This window comes from Callithrix jacchus, chromosome 9 (genome assembly GCF_049354715.1).
Source record: "Callithrix jacchus isolate 240 chromosome 9, calJac240_pri, whole genome shotgun sequence".
Lineage (NCBI taxonomy): Eukaryota > Metazoa > Chordata > Mammalia > Primates > Cebidae > Callithrix > Callithrix jacchus.
In genome coordinates, this window is record NC_133510.1 from 99,649,430 (window position 1) to 99,664,209 (window position 14,780).

At 37.2% G+C, this 14,780-nt stretch overlaps 1 protein-coding gene across 8 annotated transcripts in view; it reads left to right on the forward strand.

Moving 5' to 3' along the window:
- CFAP54 (cilia and flagella associated protein 54) overlaps nt 1–14,780 on the forward strand; it is a 363,952-nt gene that overhangs the window by 58,091 nt on the left and 291,081 nt on the right. For all 8 annotated transcript variants that reach the window (XR_013522378.1, XR_004728978.3, XR_013522376.1 and 5 more), the window contains 4 exons: nt 5,154–5,282; nt 5,636–5,762; nt 8,969–9,055; nt 9,149–9,270. Coding sequence is in view for 2 of the 8 variants with exons in the window: in XM_017976307.4 (XP_017831796.4) it covers nt 5,154–5,282; nt 5,636–5,762; nt 8,969–9,055; nt 9,149–9,270 (465 nt within the window). In the remaining 6 variants the exon portion in view is untranslated. The remainder of the gene's footprint in view (nt 1–5,153; nt 5,283–5,635; nt 5,763–8,968; nt 9,056–9,148; nt 9,271–14,780) is intronic.

Genomic DNA, 14,780 nt, shown 5'->3' on the forward strand with positions numbered 1-14,780 from the left:
TTACTGCTATAGATAAAACTCACCTCCTCTGCTAACCTCTCTTGATCACCTTTGCCTTTCCCCTATTAAGGAGTAACTCCTATCCTAAATAATGTCTTCAAGATACTTATATAAAAGATATTTGTGTAATACATAGATATAAATGACTTTGCTTGGCTTTTAATAACATGCCAACCCCTTCTCACATTTATATTTGGGAGACCTCTGAAATATAAGAATAAGTGCTAATTTTGAAAGTGTTATTTGTATCTATTCTCTTCCATACTTGGTATAATAGATAAAGTCCTAAGAAATGGTACCAATCAAATACCATCATGAATGTCCAGGAGGACTGTGGGGTTATTCTGAATTTCTCAAATGCATGTTCCTCTCCTAATAATAAGTTTCAGGGGATGCAACTGAGTACTGAAGGCTGTATTGTGTCTTCTTAGATTTGAGAAATCTTAAATTGAGAACAGACTGACATGCATAAGAGGTTGAGGCGGCATAATAGCTGTCTGGCAATTTTTTTTTCCAGGGATCACTTACAGTGTTTGCTAAATATGCAGCTTCTTGTTTCTCACTCCAGACATATGCAGTCATAATTTCAGGTGTGAGATTCTGAACAGTTCCTCCAGTAGATTTTTAAGGACATTAGAGTTTGAGAATCACCGACTTATGGGCTAGCACTTATTCTCTGAGGCAGAGTAGGGCAGGTATAGAAATTCTGCTCGTAGGTACAAAGCGCTAGATTTTGCCTTGGGAGGAAAATTTTCTGGCTGTTAAAACCACTATGTGAAATTGGTTTCTTTGAAGGTGGAGATTTTCCCATAACAAAGAAATGAGACTATTTAAGAACTATTGCTATTATTATTATTATTTAAATAAGAAAAATGTACCCTCTCTTCAAGATAATTTATTGCCATCTGCTGGGAGTAGAGAAGTCTGTGATGACAACAGTGTGAGTTTTACCCACTAAAGTTATGCAATACACAATCTGCTCAGCTGTACTGGGGCATATGGGAGACATAGTTTCTTTGGCATGGTCAAAGAGCACAGCATTTGGTGTGGAAACCTGTAGTTGAGTTCAGACTCTGATATTGACTATTTGTTTGATGCTGAATGAATTACTTTATCTGTTTGAGTATTTGTTTCCTCATCTGTCAAATTATAATAGTACCTATTCCACTGAGTTGTTACATAGTTTAAATGAGATATTTGTAATGTGGAAACTAGTACCTGACACAGGATAGCTGCTGTTTTTCTCTTATGTCTTATGTAAAGCACTGAATCTCAACTTAAGGTTTTTAGACCCACTGAGAGTGGAATGGAGTTGAGGGAAAAAATGACAGTTTATTGTAAGGAGAATCCACAATTTATATGTTCACCCAGTAGAGTCTGTAGGTGGGATAAATTATATAACTTGAATATATACATGCTACTATTTAAAAAATGTATGAGCCACTATTGTGAATAAATGAAAGAAAACTTATTTTAAATTTTTACTGAACACAGAGCATTTATTTCTTCAACAAATGGGTTATAAAATTATAACTGATTGATATCTACCTTATACATGGCTATGGCAACTAAAAGATTATTACTAAAGCATTTAGCCTTATACCTGGAACATGTTTCAGTTCCATGTTGACTGTGATGAGGAGGATGAAGATCGTAAAGATGATGATGGTGGTGGTAGTGATGATGATGATGATACAGTGTGAGTGTGTATGCGGTCTTTGAAATTTTTTGATGTTAATAAGATATCCTGGCTGGGTGCAGTGATTCATGCCTGTAATCCCAGCACTTTGGAAGGCTGAGGCTGGTGGATCACTTAAGGTCAGGAGTTTGAGGCCAGCCTGGCCAACATGGTGAAACCCTGTCTTTACTAAAAATACAAAAATTAGCAGGTGTGGTGGCACATGCGCGTAATCCCAGCTACTCATGAGGCTGAAGTGGAAAAATCTCTTGAACCTGAGAGGCGGAGGTTGCAGTGAGCCAAGATTGCACCACTGCACACCAGCCTGGGCGATGGAGTGAGACTCCTCTAAAAAAAAAAAAGATATCCTTGGAGACTTCTAGCAAAATAGCAAGATGACCTGAACATCCTCCCGGGAGAAAACATTTAGAAACTTTGGACAGATTTGAACAAATATCCTCAAGCATGTTGCAGAGCTCATGAGAAAGTAAGGTAAATCCTAGGGGCCAAAATAGAAAAGGGAACTCAAAACTCAAATGGTAAATTTATGAGTGGATGCTGCAGTAGGCTGTTGGGCATAGTTACTATACTTAGATTTTTAACAACCATCCAGGGACAAGAGATGAGGCTTGGGCACATGAAAGATGGAAGTTGGAAAGGAGACTCATATAAATTTTATTGCCTCCAATATCACTCTCCTCCCCCCTCCTCCTCCCCTCTTCTCCCCTCCTCCCCCTTCCTCCCTTGTCCCCTCCCCCATTCTCCCCCTTCCCTCTTCCATCTTCCCCCCTTTCCTCCCCTCCCCTCCTCTTTCCCCTCCCCCTCCCCATCTTTCCCCTCCCCCATCTTCCCCCCTTTCCTCCCGTCCCCCCTCCCCTTCCTTCCGATCCCCCTCTTCCCCCCTCCTTCACTATATATATAGTGCATAGATTAATGGACTTTACACTATATATGCAGTGTAAAATTATTTGTATTCTAGGAATACAAGGATGATTTGACATTAGAAATATATAATGCAATACATTGCATTAGCTGATGAAAGGAAAACATGTGACCACTTAGACCAAGAGATGCAAAAAAAAAGTGTTTGATAATATTCAATAACCATCCTCTTTAAAAAGCACCTATTCTTTAAAAAAAAACTCTTAGTACTTAGGAATATATGAAAACCTCTGTATCTAATAAATGGTATCATCCAAAGACCTTCAGTAAATGCTATACCTATGGTAAAAGATTAAAAGCAGCCCCTTTAATAGTGGTGTAACCACATAAAGATACCTGTCATTCTTCTGTTCAGTATGTCCTGGAAGTCTTAGACATATGGGTAAAAAAAGAAAGCAGAGAAAAGGTGTAAGAACTGTAAAGAAAATATCAACTATGGGCTGGGCGCAGTGGCTCATCCCAGCACTTTTGGAGGTTGAGGCAGGCGGATCACCTGAAGTCAGGAGTTCGAGACCAGCCTGACCAACATGGAGAAACCCCGTCTCTACTAAAAATACAAAATTACCCGGGCCTGGTGGCACATGCCTGTTATCCCAGCTACTCAGGAGGCTGAGGCAAGAGAATCGCTTGAACCCGGGAGGCAGAGGTTGCAGTGAGCGGAGATCACACCATTGCACCCCAGCCTGGGCAACAAGAGCAAAACTCCATCTCAAAAAAAAAAGAAAAAAAGAAAGCATCAACTTTGTGTTTATTCACAGACAAGTACAATTGATGGCAGCATGTTTAGTAATGGTAATCTTTTTTTTGTTGTTATTGTTGTTTGAGACGGTCTCACTCTGTCACCCAGGCTGGAGTGCAGTGGCATGATTAGGGCTCACTACAGCCTCTGTCTCCTGGGTTCAAGTGGTTCTCGTGCCTCAGCCTCCCAAGTAGCTGGGACTACAGGTGCATACCATCATGCCTGGCTAATTTTTGTATTTTTTGATAGAGACAGGGTTTCACAGTGTTGACCAGGCTGGACTTGAACTCCTGACCTCAGGCGATTCGTCCTTCTTGGCCTCCCAAAGTGCTGGGGTTATAGGCATGCGCCACTACGCCTGGCCTTAGTAAGAATAATCTAAACATCCATTTGCAGAAGAGTAGATAAATTGTGACATATTCCTCAAAGTAATACCATTTCATTGTAGCTGTGAGGATGAATTGAACTGGAGTAGGCTTGTACTAGAGTAAACTTGGCATCATAGCAATTCCCTTCTATAGTCACCTTCGCATTATAGCGGGGAAACCTGGAACCGTATTGTCTCATTTCTGTACAGTTTTAAGTTAGTCTTCAGTGAGGGGCATTTGCATGACTTTGTAATGCAGAAGAGAAGAGACAGTTTTTAATCCACAGTGGCAGATGGATGATGTGAATTTACCAGGCATGCTGAGCAAACTCTTGCAATTCACCTGCTTCCGTGTGGTAGGTGCTTGAGGTTGTTGTTAGTTACCTCCTAGATTCTTAGGTTCACAGAGGCTTCTGAGCAAACTCTTGAGAATTGCATGAAGCAAAATTGTTACTGGCAGCTTTCTTGATCTGGGCTCTCCCGTGACTTGCAATGGTGATGGGCACCTCTAATTCTATGTATTAAGTCTTCTTTTGCTTGAAATATGTAGAATACTTTTGTGTTTATAACCAATCCCTGACTGACCCATTGAGTTACATATACCAGCATGAATAAGTTTCAGCAACATATGGTTGAGTTTTAAAAGGAGTCTACAGAATTTTATGAGAGAATTAAAAATATGCAAAGTGATATTGCATATGGGTAAGGATACATACACATGCAGTAAAAGTTTGAAAACATGCAAAAAAAGGTAAAACCAAATTCAAGGACAGTGGCTACCTCTAGGGGTAGAGAGAAGGAGTGGCACTGTGGACAGTTATATGGGGGATTTAAATTATATGCATATGTTGGTATGCTTTATTTCCTTTAATGATCTGGAAAATATGGAAAATTTGAAAGTTTGGGCACAGCTGGCTGCTCTTTATATTATTCTCTGTATTTGTCTCTCTGTGAGGATGATTACATTTCAAAAAGTTTAGTTTTTGAAAATCATGATGTAGACTAATGTGGACAGATTGAGTTGATGGGCTCTAAATTTCTAGTCTGAGATTCTGAAATTGTTTTAAAAAATCAAATTAGGTATGTGAAAGTGACAAACTATGTGAACTCTGTTTTAAAAATTTAAATGTACATTTGGTACAATCAGAATTTTGCAAACCATAATGGAAGTTATATATATTAATACATGTTTGTGAAAAGTTTAATTTGCATTTGGAAAAATGTTGAAATTTATTATTTTCGTCCATGTCGATAGCACGCCACATTTAATCACAGATAAATACATTTAGTTAGAAACATAACATTGTTAATGTTAAATAGACTATTTAAATTTCTGTTATTTGGTTTTGAATTATTTCCAAAAAATTGGAAATGTTGCATTTGATTTTTGCTTTTCTTTTTCTTTTTTGTTTATAAAATTATTTTAGAAAAATCCTGTGGAACAGTTACATTTTGCTTATAAACTTCTTGACAAAGCAATAGGTGGAATAAATTTGAATTGCATGCCAACCACTTTGCCAAATGGATCTTCAGTAATTGACCACTGCTATGCCAAGGTAAGAATGGAAAAGTCTTACATTAGCTGTAAGTTTTACTTAACTGGGAAGAGGACTGGCCTTGAAAGTAAGTAGATAAGTAAAGCATGACTTGTGGTGACTTACCTCTCATAGGCCAGAAATATATTTCCCTGTTCCCAGTGAGGAATCTTTGAATTTGTTAAGGAAGAAGACACTGATGAATTCTAAGGGCATATTTATTAGTATTTAAGCTAACTGCAAAGGGCTGAGAAGTGAGCAGAATGTGATGGTTACAAATAAGATGATGATAAATTGAATGATAATAGTATACACCTATTTTTGTGTGTTTTGATAACCGTATTTCTTTTTATTTCAACTCTGTTGAACCAAAGCATACCCACCACATAGATGGAGATACTTACAAACCACTTGCCTCAAATAGTTTCATGATGGATTTGCATCTTGAACTAATTCAAGCTCAGCATCGAATAGCTGTTGTGCTTCTGGACAAATTGCAAGGTAGTAGTCATCAAAGCAAGTAACTGTTCTGAATCAATATCAAGCCCAACTCCAGTACAGATTCAATTTCATTTGAAAACTGTGTTCTTGTTGACTGAAGTTTTCAGATAAATTTTATTATTTTTCTTAATTCCCTAATTAACATAATAAAAACATAATTAAACCTTTCAATATTGCTTTAGTCTTTGCATATTAAATCAGTTAGTAAACTTCTTAAAAAATTTAATCAATTATGTTTGTTTGAGTTATAGTAAATTAGTTTTGTTAATATAACCAAGCAAACATTTATTGAGTACCTACTAAAATCAAGGCATCGTATTTGGTTAGGTACAAATTAGAAAGGCTCTACTTTTGAGCTTCTAGATAAGTAAGCCAATGTATCAGTTGAGTTTGATACATTTGGTAATGGGGGTGGGCTCAGAATATTATGGGCACAAAGAAATATCTATATCAAATAAGAAAGTCAGGAATGAGTTCCTGGAAGATTCGTGTAAAGCATTTAAATCATATTATATATAGAGCTAAATAGAGTTATTCGAATGCTAGTTAATTTCAGAGTGAGCAATGTGACACACACTGCTGATTAGTGCAGGAAGATGAAAAAAATACTTACAGTGAGAATTCTAGCCAATGAAAGGAGATAAGAAAAATAATTTAAATATATAAGGATTGAAAAAGAAGAAACAAAACTGTTATTTCTAGATTATTTGATTGACTACTTTGAAAATGCAAAAGAGTCTATCAGTATATACAAAAATAATATGTAATACGTAATATGTAACTCCTGACTTCAAGTGATCTGCCTCAGCCTCGAAAAGTTCTGGGATTATAGGCATGTGCCTGACCACAAGTTTTTTTTTGATGTCTCCAATTCCAACGCTAAAGGGTTTCTTCTCGTCTTCTCCGTTTTTGTATTTTCCTTCTCTCATATTGAGCATTCTGGTTCCTAACAACATCAATGTAATTACTCATTTGTTTTATCCTGGCAAATAAACAAAGTACTTTCAAAATTATTTAACCAATACCACTATTAACAAACCTACTGAGTAGGTCTTAAGAAAATATCATATGTCAGAGAACTGTGTTCAAATTTACTTGAATTAATTCTAGTCTTAATTTTTTTTCAATTTGATACATACTTGTGACCACTTATTTGTATTTGCATTCTGGTTTTTTTTTTTTTTTTTTTTTTTTTGAGACAGTCTCACTCTGTCACCCAGGCTGGAGTGCAGTGATGTGATCTTGGCTCACTGTAACCTCTGTCTCCCAGGTTCAAGCGATTCTCCTGCTTCAGCCTCTCAAGTAGCTGGTACTACAGGTTTGTGTCACCACACCTGGCTAATTTTTGTATTTATTTTTAGTAGAGCTTGGGTTTTGCCATGTTGGTCAGGCTGGTCTCGAACTCCTCACCTCAAATGATCTGCCCGCCCTGGCCTCCCAAAGTGCTGGGATTATAGGTGTGAGCCACTGCACCAGGCTTGCATTCTGTTTATATAAAATTTCCTTTTTTCTCTAACCTTTTATTTTTTTACAGTTGTCATCTTTTTACATTTTATTTTAAACATTTATATAGTTTCAAAAACTACTTCTCATATGACCTGCTGGGTGTGGAGGGAAGCAAATAATAATTAAAATATCTCTGTGTCATCATGTATAAATTGAAAATTTGATAACAGTTTTTCTAATACATAAATGAGTTACTTAGAATAATAACCTTGAACATTTTTGGGGCTGAAAAGATTTGTGTAAGAAATGTATTTCAAAATGTAAATAGAATTTTTGTGTCAGGTTTTAAGAAACTAACCCATGATTCTCATGTAGTAACTGTATTATTTCCTTTAGTGGAGGAATAGAGGTTTTTTTTCCCCTAACTCATAGTTCTTTTTTTTTTTTAAACCAAATAGCTTGTTCTCTAATTGTCATTCATAAATCTTTGAAGACCAAATGAATTTTGATCACAGACCACTTAAAGATATTGATGCAAGACTTGAGTCCAAATGTAAATGGAATTAGTTATTATTTCCTTGTGATATCTCTGGGTTTCCTCGATTTTTTTCTTGGCTTTATTGAACTGCTGTCCTAGCGCAGCTGATCACTTTGTTCCCCTACCTTGTCTTTCTTTAGTATGCTGTTGTCAGACTAAAGTTCCCTACATTAGCATTCTTATTTAATAATGGTTGCCTCTTGATGACCATGACATAAATATGATGCGTCTGTATCTGACATTCAGAATTATTTTGCAGTCTCATCCTTTATCTCCAGTGATTATAATCAGGAAAGCTTAACTAGCATTTATAATATCCTTGGTACTGAGAGAATGATGCACTATTTTCTGCTCTGCATTGTTATCTCCATGCAGATGTTTCCTTACCCTTTGCCATTGCAGAGGCCTTCTATCCTTTAATGGTGTCTGTTAACATCTTTTCATGAATCCATTACCATCCCATAGTGGCTCATGTGCATTAGTACAAATAATTAAAACTCAGTAAAAGGGATTTATTGTAAGGTTACTGTAGGTACCCTTGTATACCTCCAAGGGCAGACATATTACCAGGTCTCTTAAGGACCATACCTGAAAATCAAGAATCAGTGCTGCAGTTTCCATCTCCCTGGGTTAGTATAGTTGTATCCTTTTTTCCCCTCATCCATGTTCCTGTCTTCACTGAACCAACATGATGGTCATTCCCAAATGTATATCAGTATCAACAACTGGTAAGTTCATGTTTTAGTTAAAAATCTTGAGAGAGCCTCTGATTTCATCAGCCACAGCTGGAGGAGAGTAGAGGTCTTTGTGTGGTATCCAGAGGACCTTAGATGAAACAGTTTTTCTAGAAGGGACATTGAGTACAGAGTTTTGACAGCATATTGTCACTGGTATCCAGACTTGCCATCTGTACTTTGTGAAAAGGTAAAGTCAACAGAAGTAGGTTGGATTCTATCAACCTTTAGGGTGATTTTATTTGAGATAGAAAATTAAATAATTTTATAATTTGGAATTTCTTGTGTCCTCAGGTATATTGTGGCAATAAAAGAGGATTTGATAAAACTGCATTATAGTAGATTTATATGAATTTTTATCTATTAATGAAAAAGATGATGTGAGAGAGGAAGCAATAGGTTTACAAATAGTCACTTCCTAGTGTTTAAAAAACATTTCCTGTCTTGGATACATACTTAATTGTTATGACAGTCTTTTTCTTCTTCAGTTTTGCAGACCCCAACTGTTAGCAAAGATATTTCTACCAAGGGTTTGGAAAAGTTAAAACAATCTAGAAGCCCTGATTGTTTTACAGGTAATTAAAATTGGGATAACTGGTATTTCCAAAAAATTTGAAAGATAGTTTTTAATCTCACCTTTTTGGTAAAATGTTTTTTTGCCTTTGTAGAATTAAATATAATGAATAAAATAAAGAAGAATACATTATCCAAAGCAATTTACTTAATGCAGAAGGCTCTTTTAATATTCGAGAAGGATGCAACCTCTACATCTTCATGGGAATTTTTGATGGTAATAGTATTTTATTTCTTCTTTTAATCCTGACATAAAATTACTGTTAAAGTGAATGATTTATTTCCTTTATTAAAAATAATGTGTTGCCCTTAACACTTAATTATGAACTTTCAGATTCACTGTATATAATTCATCCTGACCAGGATAACTAATCTATACCTCCAGTTCTGAATTCTGAAATGAGAGATTCTCTTTTTATCAGAACTTCATGCACTCTACATGAGAAGCTAAATAAAATCAGAAGGACCCCAAATGAGGGAAATTATAGAATTGGGGTGACACTTTACCAGCCTAGTGTATTCTTTACAATAGAATTAAAATTCTTAAAGTCCATTGGCTTGAGGTACCCTCTTTCTTAGATAGATACTGCTATTTTACGGACCAATCCCCTTGTGGATATTTTTAATTAGGTCTCATTCTGGCCTAGAAATTCTTCTGCCTTCTCGCTAATTCATTATATGTTGGTTTTATTTGTTTGTTTTTTGAGACAGGGTCTCACTCTGTCAACCAGGCTGGAATGCAGTGGCACAGTCCTAGATCACTGCAGCTTTGAACACCTGGATTCAAATGATCCTCCCACCTCAGCCTTCCAGTGGGTGGGACTGCAGGCATGCCACCATGCCAGAATGTTTAAAAAAATTTTTTTTTGTAGAGTCAGAATCTTGCTATGATTGCATTGGCTGAGTGAATGATGTGTGAAGATGTGGAGAATAATGCTATGTCTTGGCTGTTAAGAGAAGGAAAACAGTAGGTCAAAGCTAGGAGGAAGATATGGAGCTAAAGGGGTTTAATAGAGAAAATTTAGCCTAATAGTGTGCTAAAAATGAAGAGCCAGAACAAAGAGAAATTGAAGATAATAAGAGGGATAGGTTAATACACAGAGCCAAGGCCTATAGAGGATGCTTTCGAAAGCACAGATAAAGGGATTCATCTTCAATGATGGTTGAGCTGCAGGGCAGACACCTCATCTTTTGATACAGAAGGGAAGGAGGAACAGACAGATGTAGATAACACAATTTTTAGACATCTTGATGTGCACGGTGGTATGACATTATCCTGAGGTGGTGTTCTTAATGACAGCAGAATATTTGTGACAGCAGACATTTGTGGAGGGTTAGATTTTTTGAAAAAAAAAATGAAGGTATGAATTCAAAGTTCATGGCTTTAAAAACGTGGATACAGATTGAGTAGGGAGGGAAGGCAAGAAGGCATTTGAAGACTTGGTATCTATGTAAATATGAAGAGACTGGACATCTTTATGAGGTCAAGTCAAGGACCAGAAAATGAGGTTCTGAGAGAGCTAGAAGGATAGATGTTTGAGGTTAGAAAATAGAATACTGAAATTTAGTGTTTCTGGTATGATTTGCCTTCTTTTTGTGGTTCTGCCTTTGTGGTCCCTGGATTTATTCATATAAAAATCCAGTCTATGGAAACATAGACAAGTAATTATGTGCTTTAAATGCAAGAGGGCTAGGGAAAATTAACAGGGGAGTACCTAACTCAACAGTGGGGAATGTTTAAGGAAACCAGGAGAGATCATGTGAAGTTGAATGCTGAAAGACAGAATGCTTGAATTTGAATACTGAAACAATACTGAGAGCCACAAGAAACACGAGAGCAAAGAGTAGAAAGGACATTCCAGATAGAGAGAACAAATGTGCCAAGGTTCCACGGCTAGAAATGTCATAGAATGCTTGTAGTCCTACAGGTCATTCTGTGCGGGAGAAGCTTAGATGCAGTAAGGGTAGGAGCGGGATGGGGGAGAGGATAGTAGCAAGGGAGACTAGAGAGGAAGTAAAGATGTTCATAAGAAGTCTTTTTCCCAAGGCTAAGAATTTTGGATAGACAGATACTATCAATATTCAAGGTGAGGAAGTCTGTCTTGCCAGTATTAGGGAAGAGCCTGGTTAAATTTGAATTTCAAATGAGGAAGTTGGATGATGGTGTTGGGTGGTCCGAGATCACAAGGCAAAGTGGTGTCTGGTCTTTGTTGGAAGACTTCCGGGGTGTGTTCAGATCCATTTTTTCAGTAGATATTTCCAAGGCTGTTTGCTGTTTTCTAGTGCTGGGAGGACATTTGTACATCAGTCCTATTTTTATGGCAAATAAACCTTATCTTTCTTTTACAAATATTGCTCTCAGGACTAATCTTGGGGCTTCTTAGAGTCTGAAGAGAGGTTTCTCCTTGTTTTATGATGACTGAATGTTGTCTTTGTATGGCCATAGTGTGCCCATTCCCCTATGTGTGTCTGACTCCCACCACTGAGACCAGGGAACAGACTGGAGATACTGGGGCATCTCAAGTTTCCAGTGTGGGCAGGAACATCTTCTGTGACCACCTCTGCTCCTCAGTGGTCATTTTTATCCAAGTGTTAAGGCTTAACGATCAGTCCCTAGCATATACTCTCCTAAACAATGATGTTATGGCTCAAACATTTGGACCAGAACAAATGAAGAAGCCCAGGTGTACTAGAAGTTCTAATAAATCCTGGCTTTAATATTTCCTGAATTTATGTCTTGAAGTCTCCTAAATACCAGTCTATTAACTATATTAGCAGTAATTAGATTTAATTTTTAAATTTTATTTTGTAGCATTTCAAGTCAAATCAGTTCTATTTGCTTTTTTTTTAGGGAGGGGAGAATATACATGGATGATTTTTTTTGCAGAGATGTCAGCTCTTGTTTTAAAAAATTTTTTGAATTAAAAAATTCATTTTAATGTTTTAAAAAGTGAAACTGTTTTAATTTCAGGAAAAGATTATGAGTATAATGTCCTGTTAGGATAGACTCTTGAGATGTATTAAGAGGCTCTATTTTTTATGAGGCATCCTCTATAGGATTTTTACCAATGAGGAACATGTTGAATATTTATTTAGAAGTCCTGAAATCTTCTATAGCCACGTCTGCTCCTCAGTGGTAGTTTTTATCCAAATGTTAAGGCTTAATGATCCGTCCTCAGGGTACTCTCCTAAACAACTATGTTATGGCTCAAATAATTGCCAAACTTTCTTTCTTTAAAAAAGACAAATAAATTTCTTTCCCTTGGCAATCATTTTCAGCTGGGGTGCATTACAGAATGTTTTACAATATCATGATCTTGTAATAAAATTATCCCCAAATCAGTAATTGATATGTCACTTGATATCATAAAAAGGTTTGAAAAGCCTGAGTCTCTTTAGAACTCTTAAATAATTCATATCATGTCTCTGTTTTTCAGAAATTTTCTGACTCTGTGGATCTGGATAATCTCATCAGGTGTCTTTTTTATTTCTAATCAATTATGATGGACCAACTTGTTCCCACATATGAAAGATCAGCCTTTGATAATAAATCATTAGCTTTCCAAGTGAGATGACTGGCTTTGTTGTTGTTACGGGAATTTAGTTTTCTGTTTTCCTGTCTTGGTTATTTGACCTCTGGAAGTTCATTTTTGCTTTTCATACTTTATTCCATAGGATTACATTAAAGGATTGCACCTAGGATCCATCCTGGATGTCCTTGATCTTCTACTTCTGGTCAAATATAGTATTCATCTTGTGGCTTATATCATTGTTCTTAGTCCACTAACAGAACATTCAGTGTCTTTGCAGATGTAATTTCTCAAAGGAAAGAGGCAGAAATGCCCCTCCGTCCAAGTGCTGGGGGTTTCCAGGATGCTGTTATTTTCTGTACAGCATCCATTTCCCCTTCCAAACATCATCATTTGAGGTTTTCTTTTTCCCCATCAGATGTAATCAGGTGGGACTGGTCCTCAAGAGGAAGGTTAGTGATGCCAGCTAGGCCAGTTGACTGCTTCCTCCAGTCTTGAGTAGAGGGATATAAGGACTAAAAGACCTTAGCTTTGTACACCCTGATGTAGAAAATGATTGCCTAGGAAAATAAGTTTGTCTTCTCTAGGGGAATTTTGGCAATTCATTCATTCTCATAGCTGCGTCCTGATCACACTATGACAACTGTGTTTTGTAGACCCTCCTTCCTCTCTGTGGCTACGTTTGTCCAAGCTGGGTTTTCCAGTTGTTTCTCTTACAGAGAAACCCAATTGCTTCATCTAGTCTTCTTCTAGTACTATTCATAGGAACCTAAACAAATCTGTAGTTGAGATGATCTTAACAATTCCAAATTCCACTCTGAGTGAAGGAACGTTATGATTTAACAGGTTATCGTTCAGAATCGACACAGAATCTAATTTATGGTACGTTTTGGACCAGAACTAATGAAGAAACTCAGGGGTGTTTGCAGTTCTAATATCCCCTGGCCATAATATTTCCTCAACTTATGTCTCGATATCTCCTAAATACCAGTCTGTTAACTACGTTAGCAGTAATTGGATTTAATTATTTTTCCTATTTTGTAGCATTTAAAGTCAAATCAGTTCTGTCTGACATTTTTAGGGGGGAAGAATATACATAGGCTTTTAAAAAATTCATTTTTACTTTTATTTATTTATGAGACAGGGTCTTGCTCTGTCAGTCGGGCTGCAGTGCAGTGGTGTGCATGGCTCACTTCAGCCTCGACCTCCTGGGCTCAGCCATTCTCCCATCTCAGTCTCCTGAGTAGCTAGGACTACAGGTCCATGCTACAATGCCTGGTTGTTTGTATTTTTTGTAGTGATGGGGTTTTGTCATGTTGCCCAAGATGGTCTGGAACTCCTGGGATCAAGCAATCCACTCTCCTTGGTCTCCCAAAGTGCCGGACTACAGGCATGAGCCACTGTGCCCATCCTCAGGTCTGTGTAATTGTATGCTCAAGTCCTTTGTTTCCTTTTAAATCAAAGTGCCAACTTCTAATTCGGAACCCTCCTCTTATGAGGCCATATTTTGACTCCCAGGCTTCAAACTGCTAACAGACCATTTACCATATCCACATTTTAGACTTTTTTTCTTTTTCTTTTTTTTTTTTTTTTTGTGAGATGGAGTCTTGCTCTGTCACCCTGGCTGGAGTGCAGTGGTGCAATCTCGGCTCACTGTAACCTCTGCCTCCTGGGTTCAAGTGATTCTTCTGCCTCAGCCTCTCGAGTAGCTGGGACTACAGGCACATGCTACCACGCCCAGCTAATTTTTGTATTTTTAGTAGGGATGGGGTTTCACCATATTGGCCAGGCTGGTCTCAAACTCCTGACCTCATGATCCATCTGCCTCGGCTTCCCAAAGTGCTGGGATTACAGGCATGAGCCACCACTCCCAGCCTAGACTTTTTTTCTTTTAAGTGATTTAAGGGTATTGCATAGGAAAGTTCATCTAAGTTGCCTTTCCAAACTTCTTTTAACTGAGTTTTTTATTAAGACAAGATAGCATAGTGGTTAGGAGTATAAGGGTCTTGGATTAGAGTTCTGGTTCTACCACTGATTGGTATGACCTGCCAAGTTATTTATGCTTTCTTAAGTTTTAATTTCTTCATCTGTGTAACAGAGGTTCTTGGGGAGATTCAATGCAATGATGTATATAAAATGCTTAGTGTTTGGAACAGAGGAAGCAGTCAATAAATGTTAACCATTATTATTATTATTA